Genomic DNA, 25,101 nt, shown 5'->3' on the forward strand with positions numbered 1-25,101 from the left:
CATTACGTCTTCCTGCCTCTTAAGAAACTTGTTCCTTTCAAAGTAGGGCAGAACAATAAACTATATTTTGCCTTTGATGTATAGCATCTATAGTGCATGACCAACATGACTTAGCATTAAATTTAGAAACTATAATAAAACAAAGATCTTAATATGCACATTCTAGTATGACATTGACTCCACTGTGCTTGTGTAAAATTGTGGCTCAAAAAACTTGCAGCCCCTTCAAAAATAAATATATGTATATTTTGTCCTCATTTGCATGGGCCATAGCTAATATTTCCGTAGCCTGGTATTATCTGCTATTATATTCCACAGAATCTCAGAGGCTTGTTCTTAAAAATTCAATTGAGATGCTCTACATCTAATTATTAACCCATTTCATTGTTCATTGCTTAGCTTCCCAGTACCATGTTCACTTTGCTTAACTGAAGATTAATTTGATCAAAAAGACAATCTGTGCCTTGTGGGACTTTATTTTTGTTCAAGATGATCATCCCCACAGCTATCTGGCTATCATTTCCTACTATGAACTCCTGGAGTTGGTACCATTTGCTATCCCTTTCTAAGGACAAAGCTGTATCTACTTTCTTGTGTTTGTCCTCAATGCCTTTCAGTACATTCTAATATGCCAAGAATGTTTAATTCCCCCCTCACAATTGCTGATGATCACAACCAGGCAATTTTCCTCTCTCTTTATCACCAGTTACTTTATGAGAGTCTGAAATGGGCAATAATACTACGGAGTGATAACCATTGAGTGGTCTGTTCCCATGAGTAGCTAATGCCACCACCTCACAGCGGTTCCACTGCCAGTATATTTTGCCACTTTGCTGCTGAGAATGTCCTTACTAGGTTAGTATCTATGGTGGATAATAAATTTCCTATTACGGTAGTTGTGTGATGCACAGAATCATCAATGGCCTCTTATCAACAGCATTCCTGGGTCTCAATAAAACAGAGGGAGAGAGATATAAACAACTCTGAATCTCTCACGGTTCCCCCATCAAAGCTAAATTTTACAGTTTCTCGATCTGAGGAGGAGATGAGGTAGAGTCTAATTTAAAGCCATAATTGTCCTCCTTTGGATTCTCACGGTGTTCCAGTGATTTCCTCCAACTTGCTCCTCTCTATTTTCTGGGGGAGCTAGGCAGTTTATATCCTATGGATTTGCTGTACCAACAATTATGGGGCCCCTTCCTTCTTTCAACAATTTGGCACCTACCACATAATCTAGCTCAGAAGATACACTGGGGCCAGATGGAGCCCCTTCCTTCAGAGTGCATGAGCTAGTAAAACTCCTAGAATCAGGATCAATTTCCCTGCTCAGGCAAGGCCCCTTACTGTCCTCACTGGTGTGTCTAACCCCAAACTATCTTGTTTCCAGCTTACTTAGGAAGAATTGTCCCAATAGCAGTCTCTTAAAAAGTCAAGGTAGTTTTGAATAGAGGTATTAGGCATTTACAAATCGGGTGTTTAGAATACTTACACATTTACAAATTCTGAGTGACATCCTGCTCAAACTTGTCATGCAGGCGCGTTTGGCTGCTCTGGAAATTAGAAGACGTTAAGATTGAATTCAAATAAAGTATTGCAGAAATCTCACAGGTGAAGCCCAGCTCTGTTGCTAGGCAACCTGACAGACTCGTAAAGTGGGGACCAACTTGCCTCCCACACTTGACCATCTCTCCCCAGTGGTGGGACGCGGAGACCTCATTGGCTCCCGTCTCCTCTCACTAAACTCCAATTGGTCGGAGAACCTCTCACTCCGTTCCCGTTGGCTCTCGCTGTCTCTCGCCGCTCTGTAATTGGCAGGCCGGCTCTCGGGCCACCCCACGTCACTCTCTCACCCCACTTCCTCGGCCCTCCAACTTTGTCCCCGCCCCTTCCCCCGCCCTTCCAGCCACGAGGGAAAACCCTAGCAAGAGCCCGCCTCTAGTTTTCTTCGGATTGGTAGAAGCCGGACCAGGGGGCGGGCGCTGCCGGACTACTCTGCGGGCCGCGATTGGCTGCTGGAACCCCTGTGCAGCCTCCCACCGACTCCCGGCCGTGCCGGAGTCGGGTGGGTCGGCAGCTATAAAGCTGGTGGCGGAGGGGAGGCGCCGCGTATTGGCCTTTCGTGGCTCACTCTTTTCCACGGCCACCGCCCGGTCACATTTGGGTGAGTGCCCCGCGAGGAGGAGAGCTGGGCTGCTGCGGCGCCGGGCGGGGTGAAGCCTGGGCGGAGGCGGTGTCCTTGACTAGGCCCGAAGGAGCTGCAGCTCCGTCCGGGTGGGGCGGACGCGTGGACCCGGCCCGGGAAGAGGGGGGCGCCGCGAACAGGGCCGTGCGGGGCCTCCCCTGCCAGGGGCCTGCGGCCGACTGCGGCGGGTTTGACGAGGGGCTGCGGAGTGGCGGGGGGGAGAAGGCGAAAGGGCGTTGAGGGCTAGGGTTCTAGTGACATAGTCAGCCAGGGGCTGGAGGTGCCAGGGACGTGGCTGTGATCTCCTTGAGGGGTTTGGGGCTGGGGAGGCGCATCAGGAGGGGACGAGGAAGGAGCTGCGCTGCCTGGGCGTTCCCAGAGCTTTGGGTTAGGGGTGGACGCCGAGGGATGGGGAAGATCACGCCTAATTAGATGGAGGCTTGTAGGTTGGCAGGGGGTGTGTCCTCTTGCAGCCACATCTAGAGAGTTGCTGGGAGAAAGGGAGGGGGCAAGCATAACTTTTCTTCCCCAGCTCAGGTTCAAGAAAGCATCAAAACCGTGATTTAACCTGACTGAATACTTGGGCTGTTGACTGCTTCATATCTCACAGATTCCTGCCTCCCACCTTCCCGCCTCCATATTTTTTATGCCCATATTAAGGAAGAAATGGGTTTCCTTGGTGTTCTGAAATCCCGTACCCCTCCCTCCTGCTAAGAGCTTCAGGGTCAGCCTGACCTGATATGATGTAATGGGCAGGCACCCAGAGGGCCTTCACACACAGTGGGGTTTTGGGTTAAGCCAAGTATAAGGTGTCTTTGAAAAACGTGTGTCTTTCTTTGACCAGTGGTAGAGAAAAGGATTACTCTGACCTACCCTGGAGGAGGGATTTGGACAACAGGTAATGAGGTTGTCTCTGCTTGTCATGTTTGCCCTGTGGCCTTGGCCTTAGACCATCCCAGGCTTCTTTGCCCACCTCTGCCGCAGCTCCTTTCAGCGGCTGATGTTCTTGTCAGCCTGCTGCAGTAGGATGATGTGCTCTGGCTGCTGCTGAGTACCATTTGCTCCATCACACTGATGAATTGTGAAAAACAATGCCAAGATAAAGGACGAAATTAAGACAAATGGAAGTGTTCGTATAGTTAACAGGTTTTTCCTTCTGAGATGGAGTTTGGACTTCCATTTGTGCAGATTCTGTTAAGAGTCAGATTGAAAGTCCTTAGCATGGATCTGTCCAAATGGTTCTTTGTATCTTGAGACCTCTAAGCAATTTGTTTTCTTTCTTTGAGCAAAACTTTGTTTTTTAAGATTTCATTTATTTTTGTAAGGGTAAGGAGGGCAGGGATAGCGTGTTTTATGAGAGAGAAGAAAGACTTTATTTTCTGGTGTTTAACCTTTGTAGGTCTCTTTCTCCTAAATTAGTAGGTTTGCCCTTTATTCAGTTCTAGTGTAATCAGTAACCCCAGTTCGTAGGAAGATGTTTCCAATGGGGAGAAATTATGGGATATTTTGTTTGGGACCATAGAAGGCCATGTCATCTGCTGGCTATTTCTGAGCCTTGCTTTTGATTTTGTTTTCTTCTTACATATTCCTCCAGAGTGCTTTTACATCTTTCTCTTAACTGCAGGATGGACTTTAAGATATTTTTTTTAAGATTTTATTTATTTCAGAGAGAGAGAGAGAGCACAAGTGTGGTGAGGGGCAGAGGGAGAAACAGGCTCTCTGTTGAGCAGGGAGCCCGACGCGGGGCTCGATCCAGGGCCTCTGGGGTCATGACCTGAGCCAGAGGCAGACGCTCGACCGACTGAGCCACCCAGGTGCCCCAGACTTTAAGATTTGTTGATTGAGATTATAGATAGCTATTTCCTCAGTGCCCTAGAATTATTTAAAACCATAAAGCAGTGGAACTGCATGAGGGGAGATATAGTTGAGGTTCTGGTTTGAGGAATTTGATGGGCTATGTATCGAAATCTATAATTCCATGTGCAAAAGAGCAGAGGCTTATAATTTTATGTTGGGTTACTAACAAACCAAATATCATAGAAGGGTGTAATTTTTATTTTTAAGATTTATTTATTTATTTTAGGGGGGTTGCAGAAGGAGAGGGAGCGAGAATCTCAAGCAGACTCTCCTGCCGAGCATGGAGCCCTCAGTGGGGCTTGATCTCACAACCCTGAGATCATGACCTGAGCAGAAACCAAGAGTCAGACACTTAACCAACTGAGCCTGTGTGATATTTTATGTCTCTCAAGATGGTGGTACAGATTGAGAAGGTTGAAAAACATGTTACCCAATCGAATGGGAGTATAGTAGGACTCAACTCAAATCTATTCTTTCTGAGACATCTTGATATGTGCTGATGCTCACTTGCTGTCTGTCAACTGAGTGTAGTTAGAGCAGTAGAGGAGAAGCTAATTTTTCAAAGCCTTCATCTTTGCAAGTCTTGTGATTGGGGATGTGTGCCTATGGAAATGATGGTAAGAACAGCAAATGTTGTCTTATTCCATTTGGATCTCTTACATTTTTCAGTAGAAAGCCAATTTGCTTAAACACTTTCTGAGCACTGTTTGGTGCAGCAGCTCATTTAAAAAGTGATAGCAAAAAGAACTTACTAATGAGGGCTGCTACAAGTACTCGAATCTAAAAGATTTGTCTTCTATGATAACTCCAAATTTGGCCCCTCAAAAAAATGGCAGTTGAATGCCCGGTACTCCCAAGATCTCAAAGGGATTTCAAAAAAATCAAAATACAGCCCCTCTCCCATCAGGAGTCTAGGAATCAAGTGTGGCTAGGAAGACTGCCCATAACTAGTTTTCTTTGAGAGTAAACGATGAGGACTTTGTGTGAATGACTTATACCTGCTGTAGAAGTGCGGGGCCCTGATTAGAAACTTGAGGAAACCTTCTTGGAAGAGGTAGCTTAGAACAGGACCTTGAAGTAGGAGTAGAATTTATAAGCAGCCCGGGAACTCTGGGGAGAGCCAGGAATGTCTGTTTTTTACTGAGAGAACTAGACCGGAGTGTACGGGCATGCGCAAAGCCTTACCAGTAGTTGTACTTGCTTGTTCCTAAGGAGGAAAGGTTGCCAGCTTTTTCTCATTAAAAAGGATGTCCTGGATTTCTCTCCTGTTATAGTGAAAAATATCAGCAGGTAACTGCTTCTGGGTCGCCATGTACCTAAAGATGTGCTTGATGCACTTCTCTGACTACTTGTTTGAATCAAGGCTGAGGAGAGATCCAGAAGAAGGAATTCAGAACTCTGAGTCAACCCCAGGAGAAAGCATCATTGCATGAACCGGGCTGGTGGGGCCTAGCAGTCTCCGCATTCTTCAGTGTTTATCTTTGCCAAAGCAGGAATCCCTATCCTGTGGCTCCAGAGGCTCCAAACATGCTTTGTGGTCACCTGCCCAGTCGCTTGCGATTCATTACCTGCTTCCTGCCCTGGCCCCCTGCCCTCCATCCAGTGCTCTGAAAAGACCTTCTGTTAGAAAGAAGCTGATGCCCTGGGGGAGACGGTGGCAGCGCTGTTTCAGTCAGGATAGAGAACCCTCCTAGCAGTTGCAGAAGAGGAGGGAAAGCCTCCCCGCTTTCTAATGGCCTATTTCCGAGAGTGGCATTTACCGCCTCCATTTCCATCCCTGGTCTCCAGGCCTCTCTTTCTCCCGAGAGCTTAACTATGCAGCAGTCTTCTGTGAATCTTCTTTTCTTCACTTTCTTTCTTCTTTGCTCTAAGGTCCTCCCCTCTCTCTCTCCTCCTCTTGCCCCCCCTTCCCTCTCTCTTGCCCCTCCTCCCCTTCTCCCCCTCCCCTCCTCTTCTCTTGGCCCGGCTCTCCCCAGTTGAAATAATCAAAATTGAAAGAGGGAATACTGGCAGTTCTGGAGAAATTTCCTTGATGAAAATAGCGTCAAATGCATATACCTACATGGTTTCAAGAAGAAATATTACTAAGTTATTTAGTCTCACCATGGAGGGGGAATCATGTTTTCCCCTCACCAGTGAGAGCCAGTCCCGGTGGTCTGCTTAATTTGCAAGTTACAAAAGCGTAATTCGAGATAATAAAGAACAAAATAAAGGTTATTTTCTCAAAGTATATGTATAATTCTGTAATCAAAGAGGTTTCTTGGAATGTAGAAGTTTTTATCTTTTCCTACAAAACTCAGGGTTTATTTATTTGGGGGGCAGGGTCAACTTAATGAAGTAAGGAACTGAATCTGTAAAGAGCTCTTAAATGATCTAATCATGTAAAAGAAAGCTTACTAAATTATTTACTAAAAGTAATTCAGAGTACTGAATATAGTCTCTGGTTAATCAGGCAAGGGCAGAAGCTAAATTTGCCAGCAGTTAAGTAGAGAGCAAAGGTAATTGTGTTTTCATAAAGCATAGAAACTGTTGTCTCAAGTAACAATCCTTCAGAACAGATGGACTGAAGAAAATGCTCCAGTGTCACTTTCCTTTTTTATTTCCACATAATTTAAATGATGCGAAAGCTTAATGCTCTTTTTTTTTTTTAAGATTTTATTTATTTGACAGAGAGACAGCGAGAGAGGGAACACAAGCAGGGGGAGTGGGAGAGGGAGAAGCAGGCTTCCCGCGGGGCAGGGAGCCCAGCACGGGGCTTGATCCCAGGACCCTGGGATCATGACCTGAGCTGAAGGCAGAGCTTAACGACTGAGCCACCCAAGCACCCCGCTTAATGCTCTTTTATCTTGCTATCACATGCTTATCTTTTTAATACAAGCACTGTAGGGAAAACCACTTTTAAAAGGATGGGGAGGGTGGAGGTAGACATGTTGAAAAGTAGGAGCATAAGATTTAAATAAATGAGGGTAATTGGGTCTTGCTACAGAGATGCGTGTTTTGTTGAAAAATACTAAGAACTAGGATAATGATGTATTGGTACTTTATATTACAAAGTGTAATTCACATATTTTATCTTCTCAACCATTTGGGAGGGCAGTTTAACTCCATTTTATAGATGAGAAAACTGGAGCTCAGAGAGGCACACATTGCTAAAGCCACAAACTCCTAAGGGTAGAGCAAGCTCTTGTTTCGTTTTGTTTTGTTTTTTTTTTTTGTTAAAGATTTTATTTATTTGAGAGAAAGAGAGCATGAGTGGGGCAGAGGGAGAAGCAGACTCCCCACCGAGGACCCCGGGGATCATTGACTGAGCCACCCAGGTGCCCCTAGAGCAAACCCTTGAATGTGGGAGTCTCATTACTCCAGAGCTTGCTAGTCCAGTACAACTTATTTATATTCCTTTCCTTCAGTTCTTAATAATTCAAATTTAGTAAAGACAACTAATAACTCCCCTAGCATCACAGTTGGTTTCAAGCCTGAATCAGTGATATGAACCTCGTATGTCAGTTCATTCATTACCAGGACTGAACCTCCCACTCTAAGCACTCATGAAATTAGGGGGAAAAAGTTTTAAAGCTTTAAGTACCATTTTTCTAAGCAAAATCAAATTCTGTTCTATGCATTGTAATGGGAAAAAGAAATGTTTATTTTAACTTATTTTGAATTGGAGTCATTATTTGAATTTGTGCGGTGATTTATGACTTTAAAAGAAGTTCTTATTTGAAATTCCTAGTGCCTGAAGGAGGAAACAGAGTGACAGACCTGGAGACTGCAGTTCTTTATTCCTCACACAGGTATGGCATCCTGTCATGCTGCTAAAGAAAGCCTTCCTCTCTAATGGAAGGGGGAAATTTAATTTTTATCCCTGGGCAAATACCCACTTGTGTGCCCCACACATTCTTAAAACCCATTACAGAGTTATGTTTCTTTAAATATTAGTTAATGCCATCGTGCTTTGGGAGACTGTCCAATTTTTGTGATGATTAGACTAATGTTTGAAATCTAGAAACTAATTTTTTAAACTTTTTAAAGAAAATTTTAAAAGAAAGTTTACACATTTTATTATAAATACAGAGTCCCCATTATCCTTAGATTTTTTTTTTTTTATTGTGGATACAATGCTCTGAAAAATAGTGAAGTACCTTTTTATCAGCAAAAAGTTATGCAGGTAGTTTTTTAAACTGTCAGATTTTTAAACTATATTCTATTTAGAATTTTTTTTGTGATATTTAGTGAATTGACTGGAATACCCCATTGTGTATGGAGTTAACGCCATAATGTGAACATCTCAGATCTTCAGCTGGCCTTTTTCTTATTGTATCTGGCCTACTTCAGAGAGCATTTGAGAGGACAGCATAAGAGCCTACACTTAATAGGATGGTTAAAAGTAGAGATTACAGATCACGAACTATATCAAACTTTTTGTTGTTTGAAATGCCATGGAAACAATTACTTCCCGGTATTAATTTTCCATTCTTTTCCTACTTAATCTTACTCCTCCTTAATTTCAACCAAAAACTATTTCAAATTGGACAGCTTTTTATCAGGAATATAATGAGAACATCTTGGGCGTCAAAACCCCTCAGAGAATGAGCAATATCGACTGAATTAGATAATGTAAACATTTTTTCCACACTAAGATCAGAGTCATGATTCACTTTCAGCTCGATGTGTGTGGGTTAGTTAGCTACGTTTTTTTCCCCCAAATGAAATAAGGCACTTATTTAACCTCTCAGAGGTTTAAGCATAACAGAGTTATGCCTTATTTCTTAAGTACAATAATATAAGAACTGATCAGAGCTAGTCAGATTATGGTAAATATGGATTAATTCTGGAATCAAAGCCTTGCATTGTGGCTTTTAATAAACTGGTTTATATGTTCAGGAAGATTGTATATACTTGTCCATTTTATTTCCAAAAGCATTGCAAGCTGCTGGGCAAGGCAGAGAAAATCACACTGTCCTCAGTGTGTTTGGAGCAGTTTGAAGAGTGGAAGGAGTCCGAAGGGATAACCCTGTGGGAAAAGCTGGGAAGGTGGCTAATCCCCCTGCTTCTGGTTTGGCGACTTAGAGGGTAGCATATAGGAGGGGTTCCTCTTACAAGGATATGGACTGGTCTTTGGTTTTGGACACTAGTTGTAGAGCTCTTTTCTATGGATTATGCAGAGGACTTAATCTTGTTTTACTATAAAATTAGAATCTGCCTCCTGACATTTTAGTTCCTTTATGTCTTTATTTCAAGGTCGGTATAGCACAGTTTAGATTACCATAAACAGATAGGTTTTCGTGGAAGATGGGAAAGGGTAGAACAGAGTAAAGAGGTGATTCTCTATTCACTTAGCTGATTGGACAGTGAGCCTGCGAAGTCATAAACCAGCTGAGGCTAGAAATCTGGGAGCCATCCTAAACACTTCCTCCTTTTGCTGGCTTCTAGTCAATCACAATTTCTGCCAGTTTTTTGCTTCCATAGCTTTTGAAGCTGTCCCTTCTTCCCCCTCACGTCATAATTGCTCTAGTACATGACCTGTCTTATCTGGACTGCTCTATCTGCCCCCTCACCCAAACCCGTTCTCCACACGGTACCAGTGATTGTGCAAAATGGTGACTCTCAAGCTTTTTTGACTATGACCCTCAGTAAGAAATGTGAACATCTCGGATCTTCAGCTGGCCTTTTTCTTACTGTATCTGGCCTACTTCAGAGAGCATTTGAGAGGACAGCATAAGAGCCTACACTTAATAGGATGGTTAAAAGTAGAGACTTTTAACTTTATATCGCAACCTAGGATAGGTGTGAATGATCTAAACATTTTTCATGGAAAAATTCTTAAAGTTACTGTGTCCCGTGCAATTTGATGTTTTCTGTTCTTTTCTACTATGTTTTAAAAGATGTTCGCCATCCACTAAATTGATTCCAGAGTTGGAAAAACATTGACCCGCACACGAATATGACCATGTTACTCCTGTCTGAAACCCTTGATGGCTTCTTACTGTCTTCATGAAGCCATCGAAGCCCCTTGACAGCAGCGCACTAGAGCCGTTGTGACCTGACTCGGGTCTAGTTCTCTTGACCTCCTGCTTGCCTGCTCTACTCACTGGGTCTCACATTTCACTTCAGGAAATCAGTAAAACTTTTCATAGCTCTTTGTACTCTGCCTTTTTGTATGTTGTGCACCTGTTGAAAATCTCCTACCACTGTTTGCTTCTGCAGAGCTTTACTGATTACTCCTTACTCATTCTGAAGACTCAAGGCAGCACCAAGAAGCCTTTCTTCCCACCCCTTCCCTTTCCTCCAGGCTGGGTTAGGTAGTTCTCATAACAATGTGACTGTCTCTGTTGTTTTACTTGTTTATTATTAGGTGTTTGTATCCTACACACGGAGATGGTGACTATTTGAAAGGGGAAGGGTTATCGCCTATTAAACTTATCCCAAATGTTTGGCATGTAACATGTTGTCATTGTTTGAATAAATGAAAAAACATAAATAAGATTCTTATATTTAGTAGGAAGATTCAGTGGTATCCCTTGGGAGCTTTAACTTAGATTTTGTGATTATATTTCTAGGTGCTTATTTTTTAGGTTTTAATATACTTATAACTTTTTAAAAAATATTTTATTTATTTGTCAGAGAGAGAGGGAAAGAGCACAAGCAGGGGGAGCAGCAGGCAGAGGGAGAAGCAGGCTCCCCGCTGAGCCAGGAGCCCGATATGGGACTCGATCCCAGGACCCTGGGATCATGACCGGAGCTGAAGGTAGACGCCTAACCGACTGAGCCACCCCGGCATCCCAGGACACTTATGACTTGATGACCTATGAGCTAAGGGTAGATTACATGATTTAAGGATAACCTCTCTGCTTTAGATGTTCTCTCAAGATTTCAATAATTAACAACTCACCAAGGCAGTAGTCTGTAATTTCATTATACCTAATACTATACCAGAGTTTGCACAAATGATATAAATATAGGATTTGACTTTTCATTTTTAGGAGTCAAAGTCGTAGTTGGTAAATGCTAAAGAACATTGGTGAACCAATAGGACCCAGGTAACTCTCCTAAGCCAAGACCTTTAGGTGAATGAAGACCTGAAATTCTGTCATGGAAGGTGCACCTTCCAGTTAATGCAATGCCTAAAACGGAAATTGAGTTGTAGAAGTTTAAATGGGGAAACAAATTCTTTCTCTAAAACTAATGGGCTGTGCCATTCTTCGAAGCCTGACACCTTGGTACTTCGGACTCCTGTGCTACCTAGGGCCGGGTAGACTGCCCATGGAACTGCTCACAGGAGAGAGAAGATGGGAGACGAGGCTGGCTTGTTTTTGTCAGTGGCGGTAGCGGGAAGGGCAGGGGAGGCGGGTTGAGGCTCCAGCTCCACAGCAGAGGTCCTGGTCCTAGAAGCTCCGGAAGCTTCTGTGGGAGTGTGAGCTCTCGGGGTCTAAAGAGCCCCCTTCCCCCTTGACTCCTCTGGCCCTGCCAACAAGTTTGTAACCAGTTCCCTGTATTAAATTCTCCCCTGTTTGAAGTATCTAGAATGACTTCTCTTTTCCCGATGAATACAGTCTCTAAAGAAATTGAGGAGGCTCTGATAGGTTATGTGACTTGCCCATACGCACACAGCAATGCTCTTGAGTGGCTCGCACATTTATTTTACTGTTAGCAAATAAATCTAGACACTCCTGAAAGTATTTACAGTGTGGCAACAGTCTTTTTTAGTGCCCTTTTTAAAAAAGAGGGGGGTGGTTTTAAGAGGTGTTACCTAGATGCCACACAAATAATATGTGGATTACCAGTTTTCAAATGTGAATCAGAGTTTTTTTTTTTTCCCCCTGATTTAGAAGCTAAGTGATACCTTGTGGTTCTATGATCATTTATTGCCTATAGACTAGCTGTAGAAAGTATAGGATATTTGCATATGACCCTGTGTTGTGTCCTAGAACTTACTTTTGCTTAAAATTTTCATCATTTGAGTTGTGGGGGGCTTCTTTATAACAGGGGTTTGTAGAGATTTACTTGGTAGACTTCTGTAGTGTGGCTTTTCTACTTGCTGAAATTGTTTAGATCATTGAAGAATGCAATATATTTATGATGAATGACTGACTGACCGATTTAAACTTTCTTGGGTGGCCAGGAATAGATCAGGTACTTGGATTCTGATTTGTGGACCATATTACTAAATTGTCATTGTATTTTATCTTGCAGTGTTTTACAATAGAAGAGTCTTATTTGAGTTTTCTTTACCTTTAATAATCCTGTCTTAAATCTAAAGAGACCTAGGTGGGGTTTTTGTTTGTTTGTTTGTTTTAAAAGATTTTATTTTTAAGTACTCTCTCCACCCAATGTGGGCTTGAACTCAAAACCCTGAGATCAAGGGTCACATGTTCCACTGACTGAGCCAGCCAGGCGCCCCTGAAGAGGTCTAGTTTTTAAAAAGTGCAAATCTTTCTAAAAGATGGTAATTTTAAATAGTAATATTCCATTCATACTGTAATTGCTACTTTCACATATTAAAATTGCCCCTAATATAGTCAGTGGTATTGTAATAGCATTATATGATGACAGATGGTAGCTACACTTACCGTGAGCATAGCATAATGCATGGAGTCGTCAAATAAAATATGCTGTACACCTGAAACGAATGTAACATTGTGTGTCAACTATACTTCGATTAAGAAAAATAATAATAAAATAACATCATCCTAAACAAAATATACTAAACTTAGAAACTAAATTAACGTTTCAGGCTGCAGTTGAACTTTAAATGTTGATTTCTCAAGTTTGACGATCTGGAATTTATAACCTAAAACAGTGTTTTCTTCTGTTTTTCTTTCTAAAGCTCTTTCACCATGCCTGGGTCACTTCCTTTGAATGCAGAAGCCTGCTGGCCAAAAGATGTGGGAATTGTTGCCCTTGAGATCTATTTTCCTTCTCAATATGTTGATCAAGCAGAGTTGGAAAAATACGATGGTGTAGATGCTGGAAAGTATACTATTGGCTTGGGCCAGGCCAAGATGGGCTTCTGCACAGATAGAGAAGATATCAACTCTCTTTGCCTGACTGTGGTTCAGAATCTTATGGAGAGACATAGCCTTTCGTACAATTGCATTGGGCGTTTAGAAGTTGGAACAGAGACAATCATCGACAAATCAAAGTCCGTGAAGACTAATTTGATGCAGCTCTTTGAGGAGTCTGGGAACACAGATATAGAAGGAATAGATACAACTAATGCATGCTATGGAGGCACAGCTGCTGTCTTCAATGCTGTTAATTGGGTTGAATCCAGCTCTTGGGATGGTATGTTACATGTTACTCCAAAGAAACTCTCCCTGAGGATACATAGGCCCCAATGACCTCTCAGTGAATGCCCCATGCAGACTTACCAGTTATGCTTGTTTGAGTATGGTCAGAAATGTAGCTCTTTCAACTTATCTGAATTATAAACGGGCTATCTTTATCACATAGGACAAAATTATAAAAATTTAGAATTTTTTTTGCTTTGCCAAAAATGAGAAAGCATATTCTAGGAAAATAGAAGACTTCAGTGTATATATGTATGATACTTACAGTGGTGATTGCCTTCTTGTGTATTAACAAAAATCCTTTTCAGGACGGTATGCCCTGGTAGTTGCGGGAGATATTGCTGTATATGCCACAGGAAATGCTAGACCTACAGGTGGAGTGGGAGCTGTTGCTCTGCTGATTGGGCCAAATGCTCCTTTAATTTTTGACCGAGGTGAGTGTTCGGGAGAGCATTTCTTTTTTTTATTAGCAATGTATGCTGAGGAAGTTGAAAATACACATAGAAGCTAGTACTTACTGAGTGTTCATTAAATGCAGGTACTACCTGCTCAGTGCTTTATATGTGCTAGCATATTTGGTCTTTATAGCAATTTTATGAGCTAAGTAATGTCATTCTCATCTTACAGAGCAGTAAAATGGGTTTGAGTAATAAAGAGTAACTTGCCCACAGTCACTCATTAGTGACAAGTTTAATTTGTTTTCAGTTCAGTAGAGCAATTGTGATCTCCCAGTTAGAGATAGGAAACTTGTATAAAATGTTGTATATCAAAGGAGTCTTAGGCCTGTCCATGGATATTGTTATGTTTCATTTCAATTACATGTCGGTTTCACCTTGTGATTTCCGTGCTGCAAGTGGCAAGAGTTGACTAGATAGTTTAGGAATGTCCCCAGATAATGCAATCTGCTGACTAACATACAGTCATCAAGGAGCAGAAATAATGTCATCTTCCTTTTTTGTTCTAATAGGACTTCGTGGGACACATATGCAACACGCCTATGACTTTTACAAGCCTGATATGCTTTCGGAATATCCTATAGTAGATGGGAAACTCTCCATACAGTGCTACCTCAGTGCACTAGACCGCTGCTATTCCGTCTACCGCAAAAAGATCCGTGCCCAGTGGCAGAAGGGTGGGTTTCATCCATGTGCCTTGGTTTGGGTATCTGTTGAGGGGGCAGTGTGGTGTGCTGAGTGTCTTTAGTGAGATAATACTTTGTGGGCATCCTTCATTAGTGTCCTCAAACTATTTCTTCCTCACCCACCAGATTGCCTTTCCCCACAGATTCGGGGAATGTGTAATTTAGGGATACAGGGAAGCTTTGGAAATGAGGTATATCTATGCAAAAACGCTTATTTAAACTTACCCCCAGTAAAAAAAAAAAAAAAAAAACTAGGGTGAAAGAAAGTAACTTGAATTATTTTCATCTTTTGAGGGAGGTACCTGTACAAGGCTTTAGTTTGCAGCTGTGATCCAGAGCAAACTCTAGTGAAAAATTACTGAAGTGACCCCTTTCCTCCCACAGATTGTTTGCATTTGACCTGTGAATTAATACTTGCTTTTCCAGTGTCCTCATTAATCTCTGTCTTTAACCCTGAAAAAGTTCTTGAGATACTCAAAAGGACAGCATTTGAATTAGTGCCATTAAAACACACAGTATCATATAAATTAGGCTTTTTCCATAGACCAACTTTGCTTTATAGAGGTTGTAAGAGAGGGTTAAAAAAAGTAGTGAATAATGTAATAAGATTCATAGTGGCCCTGGAGAAGAAGCATTCTTGCAGCATATAAAATGTCACACTGTTTGCCAGTATTGAACAGGACAGTGATTTTCTGACGTTATCAGGCCCCACAGTGAGAAGTACACTCTACCTTGTCTGTACGTGCTCAACTCACCCAAAAATACCATGAAAACATTTACCATGCCACAAGTTATGCAGTTTGCTGTTTTCTACCCTATTCTATTTCATTTAAAAAAATACCCGAAGATTTAAAAAAAAAAACTGGCCCCAACCCACTAACTGAATTACAGACTCTTAAGACTCTAAAGTTTGAAAACAGTGATGTTCTGTCCCTGGATGTCTTTTTGATATGCATTTTAAGCCCTAGAGGTATTTCATTATACAGTATATTTTTGTTGCTGTTTAAAGACAGAAGAACATCCTAGCCTTGTTCTAAAATCAGACTTCAAAAGTTAGTGTTTTAAATGAATTTCATAATTTCTTTGGGTTTCTCTTTCAGAGGGAAATGATAAAGATTTTACCTTGAATGATTTTGGTTTCATGATCTTCCATTCGCCCTACTGTAAGCTGGTTCAGAAATCTCTAGCTCGGATGTTGCTGAATGACTTCCTTAATGACCAGAACAGAGATAAAAATAGTGTCTATAGTGGCCTGGAAGCCTTTGGGTAAGAGAAGTTTATTAGGATTTTTTGTCTTCTGTGTGTGAATATTTTACCCATCTGTTAAACTATTCTTTTTATAGACATGAACACTTTAAAAGAATCTTAAAAGTCTTCAAGTCTAAGCCATTTATGTCATCAGTGAAGAAACTGAGTCCCAGAGAGGTAGAAGCATATCTCCATGAATTCTTTAGTCATTTCTACTCATATTTTCCGTATTTTGTCCTTTTCGATCTGTTCCCGTTGTCACCATGATAGTAGAGCCCCATGAGTGCCTGTATTTACTACGACAGCCTCTGAAAGCTCTCCTGCCTCTCTAGCCCCTGTGCCCCATCCCGTCCTGCAGCCGCCAAACTGAAGTCGGCTTTCCTGCTTCTTCCACATTTCCCCACTTGTAAGGCTCCCTAACATGCCATGCTTGTTAAACTCATTCTGTCCCTTCTGCATCTAGTAAAACTCTACTCAGCGTTTTGAGACTCGGCTCCTGCAATATCCTGACTTTTGTAACTAAATAGACATAATGATGGACTTGAAATAGTAGTGTATTCTGTTTGCTGACGACAGAGCTTTTGTGAGTTTATTGACCCGTGAGAATGCAGTTGTCTTAACTTGATAAAAAGCTTTGACAAAAAGGACGATATGTGTGCAACTGTTACATCTTCCCTGACAATCAGCACGTTGCTACTTGGCTTTTAATAAATAGGCAAACCGAATCGTACACGCAGATTAGAATATTAGTTACGTCAGCTAGTATAATAAAAATGTAGTCTTTGAACATTGTAAGATGGCCTTTTCTAAATCTTTCAGGGATGTTAAATTGGAAGATACCTACTTTGATAGAGATGTGGAAAAAGCATTTATGAAGGCTAGTTCTGAACTCTTTAATCAGAAGACAAAGGCATCTTTGCTTGTGTCAAACCAGAATGGAAATATGTACACATCGTCTGTGTACGGCTCCCTTGCTTCTGTTCTAGCACAGTAAGTACATAGTTCCTCTGCCTCCTCTCATCGGGGGCTGTTAGATTTTGAACACCAAAGCTGGTGGCAGGCATGTTGGTGGCAGGTCACCGGGTGACATTTTATTTCCAGGTTCTCTAGCCTGCTGTCCGTTGACTTAAAGGATGAGTGGGACAACGCTCCAGTTACTCCCGAGTACTTCGGCTCATGCTGGCCTTCCTGGCTGCTCTTTGCATGGTTGTCTTATTCTTGACCTGCAGTTGAGCTGTAAATCCCTAGTTGACAAAGTAACTTATTTTATGGCATGGTAACTTTCATAAGCCCCATCATTCCCAAAGAGACAGAAACTCTTGTTTTCAATCTGCTTATTGTAAAGCTTCAGGTCAGCTTCCTAAGGCTACAGGATGAATTTTTACTCCCAACTTCTGTCTTCCCACACATTATAGTTTTGGATCAGTGAGACTTTTTATTGTTCTTTATTTTTATTTACTTATTTGTAAAGATTTTATTTATTTATCTGAGAGAGAGAGCGTGTGCGCGTGCACACAAGCTGGGGGAGGGGCGGCTCCCTGCTGAGCAGGGAGCCCCATGCGGGGCCTGATCCCGGGACCTGATCCTGGGACCCCGGGTCCATGACCTGAGCCGAAGGCAGATGCTTAACACTGAGCCCCCAGGCGCCCGTTGGGGAAGCTGTTTCGTAGCTCTTCTTCCCCTACACAGGCACTCGCCTCCGCAGCTGGCAGGAAAGAGGATTGGCGTGTTCTCTTACGGTTCTGGTTTGGCTGCCACCCTGTACTCCCTTAAAGTCACGCAAGACGCCACACCAGGTAATGCCGACTCTTCCAGCTGGAATGTGTTGGGAACGCTCCATGCTGAGTGCTAAGGCTGACTCAGTGGCCTTCTCAAGGGAGCACTGGACTCCATCCCATAGAGCATTACATTTGTGTCTTCATCACTTCTTTCAGCACAGCCAGATTTTTACTCTGTACTCTAAGAATCTGCCTTAACCGGGTAAATGGCAGGATTTTGTCCGAGTCAGGATCTCTTTCCTTTTTTCCCAGTCAGAAAAAAATATATAATGAGCTTAAAAAATCTCTTAATGGCATTATGTTTGACTTTTCCTTCTTCAGCAAGTAACTTTAATTTTTACCTTTTATCTCGTTCGTAAAGCATTTATAACCAGGGAGATGATGCAGGCAGGGAAAGGGAATGTGTCTGTCTAATGCAGGCAGCTATTGAGTCTGATCATATGACTGAGTAATACCAAATCTTTCCTTGTTGGTTTGGTCTTATACAAGATATCTAATTTTTATAGATTTATGGTTCTGGCTTATATTCCTGAGCAGGAAGGAGCAAAAACATGGAGAAAAACTGATGGAACACTTGGCATTACTTGAAAACTGTGTCATGGATTGACCAGAGACAAGTTATTTATAGTTTTCAATCCCATCTATTTCCTAATTTGTCTGCTGGCTGACACTGAACAAATGTCTAGTCAGAGATCATAGGAAGCTGCGCCAAACAGATACCTTTTTTTCTTTCGACTAAATAGTATCTGGTGGTTCTATAAGAAATGATAAGTTGTCTTTCCATTTGGCAGCATCCTGTTCAGGTTTTGGGGTATGCCAGTTTTGTCTTTTTCTCTTTTTTTCATTTAGAGAGAGTGTGAGGGGGTGTGGGGAGGGGGACAGAGAGAGAGGGGGAGAGAGAATCCTAAGCAGGATCCACACCCAGCGCAGAGCCCGATGCGGGGCTCAGTCTCACGACCCTGAGATCATGACCTGAGCCTGAGTCAAGAGTCAGACACTTAACTGACTGAGCCACCCGGTGCCCCTACTTTTGTCTTTTAATATTGGGATTTACTGTTTTAGGGTCTGCTCTTGATAAAATAACAGCAAGTTTGTGTGATCTTAAATCAAGACTTGACTCAAGAACTTGTGTGGCACCAGATGTCTTTGCTGAAAACATGAAGCTCAGAGAGGACACTCATCACTTGGGTAAAAATATTAAATTTTGTTTAAATATATAGGTATACACCCAAAGCCTATCAGAGAGTGCTAATAACCTGAAACATGTTACATATAAGATAAGGGTATCTAGGCTTTATTCAGTACTAATCTGATGTCAGTGAAAATTGTGGGGAAATAGGTAACTTCTTACCTCTAGTTTTACGGGTGACTTGTATATCATAACTAATTTTTCATGTTCTCTGCCTTTCCTTTAGTCAACTATATTCCCCAAAGTTCAGTAGATTCACTCTTCGAAGGAACATGGTACCTAGTCAGAGTGGATGAGAAGCACAGGAGGACCTATGCCCGGCGCCCCTCTCCCAGTGACGACACTCTGGGGGAAGGAGTGGGACTTGTCCATTCAAGTACAGCCACTGAGGTAGGTAAAGCGCGTCGTGTTTGCTCTCGGCCTCTGACAGGGTAAGAAATTTCCATCCCCAGATCTCAGGGCTTAGGGGACCTGAGGTTGAGCCACGTAAAGGAATGTCGATAAAGCAGAGTCCTTCAGAGCAAGGGATTTGGCACTGGATTCCCGCTGTGCCATTTTCTAATTTCTTAAATTACTAGCAGTTTTAAAACCTTTTATTTATTTAATTGCCAGAGAGAGACACAGCGAGAGAGGGAACACAGGCAGGGGGAGCGGGAGAGGGAGAAGCAGGCTTCCCGCCGAGCAGGGAGCCCGATGCGGGGCTCGATCCCAGGACCCCGGGATCATGACCTGAGCCGAAGGCAGACGCTTAACGGCTGAGCCACCCAGGTGCCCCAGATTACTAGCATTTTTAAAACGTGCAGTAAATACTAGGTTCTGTTAATAATACCAACATTTAAAGGAAGACTGGTGTAGAGAGAAGGCCCGTCATGCCTGCGTGAGGGCAGAATTTGGAGGCCTTCTCATCTCTTCTCAGGCCATTGTCAAATCTGTCTACAGATTGTGAAGAAGTAACACTAATAGTAATAATTTGAATTCCTGTTATATGCTAGGAACTTTATTTACATTTTCTAATTTAATCCTTACAAAATCCATCTTGAGGTAAATGATACTATCCCCATTTTAGAGACAAAGCTGCAAGAAAGTAAATTGCTTGCCAAGGATCATGGCCACAATTCAAACTGAAAACTTTATAACCCCGAAGTTGTTTATTTTATCTGCTCAGCACAGATTTGATGAATGCATAGTCTTGCTTCTTGCTATTACACCAATTAGGTAGCTAGGCAGGCCACCAGAGTCAGAGCTGGGGATGCGAAAGTAACAAGGAGAATACTGTGTACGGTGGCTCTCTGTGGCCTTCTCTCCCTTGCTCTGTATTTTTATAATAGCTCCATTAGAAAGTAAAGAATAGCTATTTAGTTCCTTCCATGAAAAGCTCTAGAGAATATACATTTAGCATAAACCTCTCCAAAATTGTCCTTTCTCAGTTTTTTGACTAGAACTTGGCACCATGACTCTTTAAAAAAAAAACAACACACACACACACACACAAAAAAAAACAACAAAAAACAAACAAAAAAAACTTCAAGAGTCAACAACTTTGTTTTCTTTGATTTTAGCATATTCCAAGTCCTGCCAAGAAAGTGCCAAGACTCCCTGCCACAGCAGCAGAACCCGAAGCGGCTGTCATTAGTAATGGGGAGCATTGAGATACTTCCGTGAGGTGGAAGACTTCAGTGTGGGTTGGGTTGGGGGGTGTACGGGAACAGTTCTGGGAACGTGGGATGTCTGGGGACAATTGTAAAGGATTACATGTTGTATGACTTTTTATGTGACTGACATGGAGCCTGGAAAACTATCGTGTTCTTGGGAAAGTCTCTTTGCTCAATTTGCTAACGTGCTTCCTCTTGTGGTCTAGCCAATGCTTAATGTACGGGAATGTTTAAGGGCTCTGTAAACTTCATACCTCTCTGGCCATTTGTATGCATGAAGCTTAGTTTTTAAATGTGCTTTGATGAAGTGTGCTTCAGGTGAAGAAAGCAGAGGTACTAGTCTCCAATTTTAATTTTTTTAAACACGAAAGAATTTTGTACTTTGAACAAACAAGCTTACTGAAAGTACCTGTGGTTTTTGAAAAAAAGTTTCTAGTTTAGGGAACGTAGTCTTAAAATGTGATACGCACAAACCCTGTTTAAAAATGGCAAGACAAACATGCTCTTTTTCTATAATTTATAAATCCTGAAGAGGGAGAAGAGATGGGATGGTAGCACTGGTTCTGGAAGCTGGAATGTTGTTTCAACTCCCGGCCGGCAGTGGCGAGTTATTGCCATGAGCTCTGTGAACAGAGAGATGCTAGCATTGAGCGGGCATCTGGTACAGACAACGGGGCACGTCGGGAAGCTACGGACGTAGCTGTGGTCCACTCCGGTATCATTGGTTCAAGGTGGAGAGGTCAGCGGAGCGGTGTATGAGGAAGTTGGTGCAAGCCTTCTTTGCACCTTAGTTTGAAGAATAAATAAAACACTTTCCTGGCTGCCTTTTAAAATTTTAAAACAAAATGGAAGGATGGGGTGCAGGGCATTGTTAGGTTACCTCTGATGCTTCAGTGTTATAAATTCAACTTCAAGACTGACAGCCTAAATTCATGGTGTAAGTATTCTTTTTCCTTTCTTTTCCCTTTTTTTGGGGGTATCTTTTCAATGAACATTAAAAAGTACAACCCAAGTTTTATATAGTATGACCAGCGAAAAAAAGTATTCCATTTCAAGGTCTGGAAGTAGGATTTATAAAGCATTTTCTTTTCAGACTGTCACATTAAAAAAACAACAAAAACTAGCACATGGGATGAATAAGCTGATGGGTTAGACAGTTTTGTAGATTTTCTTGGTGCTGATCTATGACATGAGCCTTATAGATTGTAAAATAGAGATAGTTGGAACTAATGTACAGAACTAAATTTTTTAAACTTGATTTGCTGTTAAATTCTGTGAAGTTTCAGTTATCTAAAACTTACACAAATATGAACTGTAATGTTTCAGACTGCAAGGTAATATGTAATGTAGTGTTTGTAAAATACTCTTGTCTAATATTAACTAGTGGTATTTTGATTTGTACAGTCATAATTTGTTAAAATGACTTCATTTTAACATCCACTGATGTAGATTAATAATGTAAGTTCACATTTAAAGATTAATGGGGAAGTGGTGCATGTCATACTTTCACAAGTATTGGGAGTTTGGTATGTTTTGAAAAGAGTAATTTAACTTTTGGGTGTCAGGAAATGGGTTTTTGTCAAATCCCATTGCCGGCAATGGGCAAGCCCAGTAATACTGGCACAGCATTAACTGTACACCTCATTAGCAGTGAGGTGAGTAACTTTGAATAAAGTTTTAGAGAAACATTTCAGATATTTGCGTATTCTTTTTCCCTCTTGAACTAACAGTTTAGTCAAGAAATCAGCTAATATGCTATTTTTAAATATGGGTGTTTCATTTCTATTCATTCACTCACTAATTTATTCAGTCACCTTTTTTGTAAGATTTTTGTATTTATTTGACAGAGAGAGAGCACACAAGCAGGGGGAGCGGCAGAGGGAGAGGGAGAAGCAGGGGCCTGACGTGGGACGCGATCCCACGACCCTGAGATCATGACCTGAGCTGAAGGCAGATGCTTAACCGACTGAGCCACCCAGGCGCCTCTGTTCATTTATCATTTAACAGACATTTGAAAACCTGATATAAGCAAGATACTCTGAATTAGAAGATATATGGTCTTGGCTTCAAGGAGCTATTCATCTAGTATAGAAGAATTTGTACTGATAACTTATTATTCTTAAACTTCAAACAAAGACATTAACTCCCAAATTGGGTAGGAAACGTGTGTAAACTTTGCCGTATGTATTTATGAAGAGAATTACTATGTTTTCCTAAAAACAACCTAAGATTAAGGGTTGCCAAGTAAAGATTAAAAGCAAATTAAACAGCCCATATAGAATGGCCTACTATCAGTAAGAGCCTCCGACCTAAGAGCCACATGTTTTGTTTTAAGATTTATTTATTTTAGAGAGAGAGCATGAGCAGGGGAGAGGGAGAGGGAGACTCTCAAGCAGAATCCCCACTGAGCGTGGAGCCTGACCTGGGGGCTTAATTCCATGACCCTGAGATCATGACCTGAGCCGAAATCAAGAGTTGGACACTCACCCAACTGAACAAGGCAGGCGCCCCTAAGAGCCACATGTTGATGGTGCTCGCAGGGGTTTTATAGAGAGTTTTTGCAGTGGCAGTAACACTGGATTAGGTCACCTCTAAGGCCTATCCACTCTCAGGATTGTATGAATTAGGAATTAACCCAGATTATTTTCTAGCCCCGTTCAGCTCACATCATCATGTCAAGTGTAGATTCAATACTTAGTGATAATTTCTTTTATTTTCTGGGCCAGTCTATCCCTCTGGGTCATTTAGAAAATGGGCTAGTGTTCTTTCTCTAAGGTCACTTTTGCAAATTCTTCTATCCTAATTAATGTGCTCTAGGAGTTCTATCCTTCCCTCTCTGCTTGTTGGAATTTGTGCTTTCTCTATTTGGGCACTTAACTTTTTTTTTAACCTTCTGGGTTTTTGTTTTTATGAGCACTAATGAGTAAGTTTAAGATTAATAGATAAAACTCAAACAGATGCAAACAGCTACTTTTGATCCTCCTGTGACTCAGTTGAAACACTTCCTTTTTTTTTTTTTTTTAGATTTTTTAAAAATTTATTTGACAGAGAGAGAGCGATAGCAGGAACACAAGCAGGGGGAGTGGGAGAGGGAGAAGCAGGCTTCCCAGCGAACCGCGAGCCCGATGCGGGACTCGATCCCAGGGGATCCTGGGACCATGAGCTGAGCCCAAGGCAGACGCTTAATGACTGAGCCACCCAGGCTTCCCGGTTGAAACACTTCATGTCTGCTATTTGAAATGTCCTGAAAAAAACACTAAAGAGGTCAGAAGAGCAGGGACCGTTAACAGGATCTTTAAATAATTTAGAGCTAGGTAATGACATAAAAATGAACACTTTAAAATTTCTAGCAACTACCTTTTTCTATTATGTTCAATTAGCCAACATATAGTACATCATCAACTGAATGGGAAGAAATCTAGCAACTACTTTTAATTGAACCCTGGTAGAATCAGCTACCAGTTAAACACTAGCCTCATTTTTTCACTAATTGGTGGTCAAAGTAAATAGTTGACCTGTGATTCCTCCCCACCGCCACAAAAAATTATTATAAAGGTAGTAATTTGGTGCTGAAGATCATGAATACCAATCCTCAGAAAGTTTATAGATCATCAGGGCTCCAGCTTATAATAATAAAAAATACATTTTCATTTTAAATGTTTGGAAGTAAAAAGGAATTCATCTTTGTCCAATTTAATCATTGTGCAGGCAGCTATAGTTAAAAAGAGAATAGAAGTTTTGTTAGACGAATTTTGCAAAAGTGTCCCCGTGCCCCCATGTCTTTCAGATGCTGTTAAACTAGCACCTCCAACCCATCTTAGCAAAACTTTGTCGATCTTTGGGGCCTCATCTCAAGAGTTGCTTCCTCCTTGAAGGCTGACTGGACGGCCTTACTCTGCAGTAAGCACATTTCACCCTATGTATCAAATTTCTTACTCAGGCTTGCAAACTCCGAGGGGATCTGTTCTCTGCCTACTTCAAGTCAGTACCACACTCACCGAGGCTCACAATGTTTTCACCTACCCTGTCTCCTCCATTCCTCAAACGTGCCAAGTTTATTCTTCCAGCCTTAGAGCCTTTGGTCTATCTATCCAAACCCTCGGGCCCCGGATCAGATGCTCTCTGCCCTGCCTTCAATTCCAGCCACAGGTGTGGTAACTGTTCCCACTCAGTCTTCGACCAGAATCTCAGGGAAGACCTAGCACCTTCCTTTGGATTCCTGCTTCGTACCTTTCACGTTGGCCTCACTGTGATGTGGGATTCTCACAGAATTCACTTGGTACAGTTTCATAGCCTGGAAGTACAGAGGAATTAAGTTCCCGTGGAGCCACCCTTGACCAATAGTGGACATTTGGCTGGTGGATAAATGTTTCCTCCTTTCATCCCTTGGGTAGACAGTTCTGAGCAGCATTCCAGAAGTTTCCTCTGAAGATTCTGTAGCATCAGCTACCAGTTGCCCGTGGCCAATTTGGCAGTGTATCCTCACATTGGCTTTCCTCTTTTCTGTTTTTACTCCTGTGCATCTTCTGCTTCCTGGGATCATCTCCCAAATAAGAGAGGTGCATGTAAGCTTTTGTCTTAGGCTTTTTTTTTTTTTTTTTTGCGCGAATCCAGGCTAAGACCATCAGTACCCAGAAGAGCTCTATAGTGCAGCCCCTCGGGGTAGGAGGTTGGAGCTGATTTACTCACCTGTCATGGCAGTCACCCCCACTGCCATCTGTAGTAGGCAGAATGTAGTAGCCGTAGGACTCCCCCCACCCCTATCCC

General features: G+C 42.0%; 1 protein-coding gene across 3 annotated transcripts; it reads left to right on the plus strand.

Moving 5' to 3' along the window:
• Positions 1 to 2,025: 2,025 nt before the first annotated feature.
• HMGCS1 (3-hydroxy-3-methylglutaryl-CoA synthase 1) lies at positions 2,026 to 22,027 on the plus strand. Of its 3 annotated transcripts, none has more exons than XM_027605617.2 (11): positions 2,026 to 2,161; positions 7,770 to 7,830; positions 12,864 to 13,321; positions 13,635 to 13,760; positions 14,294 to 14,458; positions 15,568 to 15,733; positions 16,535 to 16,705; positions 17,405 to 17,511; positions 18,556 to 18,681; positions 18,909 to 19,072; positions 20,242 to 22,027. In XM_027605617.2, the coding sequence occupies exons 3-11, from the start codon at positions 12,874 to 12,876 to the stop codon at positions 20,329 to 20,331; spliced, it is 1,563 nt and encodes a 520-aa protein (XP_027461418.1). In that variant the 5' UTR covers positions 2,026 to 2,161; positions 7,770 to 7,830; positions 12,864 to 12,873; the 3' UTR covers positions 20,332 to 22,027. The 3 variants fall into 3 exon arrangements, with proteins under 3 accessions (XP_027461418.1, XP_027461417.1, XP_027461416.1); XM_027605615.2 differs by lacking the exon at positions 2,026 to 2,161 and adding an exon at positions 2,905 to 3,080; XM_027605616.2 differs by lacking the exon at positions 7,770 to 7,830 and having other exon boundaries at positions 2,029 to 2,161.
• The last annotated feature ends 3,074 nt before the right edge of the window (positions 22,028 to 25,101 follow it).

The sequence above is a fragment of the Zalophus californianus genome, chromosome 5, assembly GCF_009762305.2.
Source record: "Zalophus californianus isolate mZalCal1 chromosome 5, mZalCal1.pri.v2, whole genome shotgun sequence".
In the NCBI taxonomy this organism is placed as follows: domain Eukaryota; kingdom Metazoa; phylum Chordata; class Mammalia; order Carnivora; family Otariidae; genus Zalophus; species Zalophus californianus.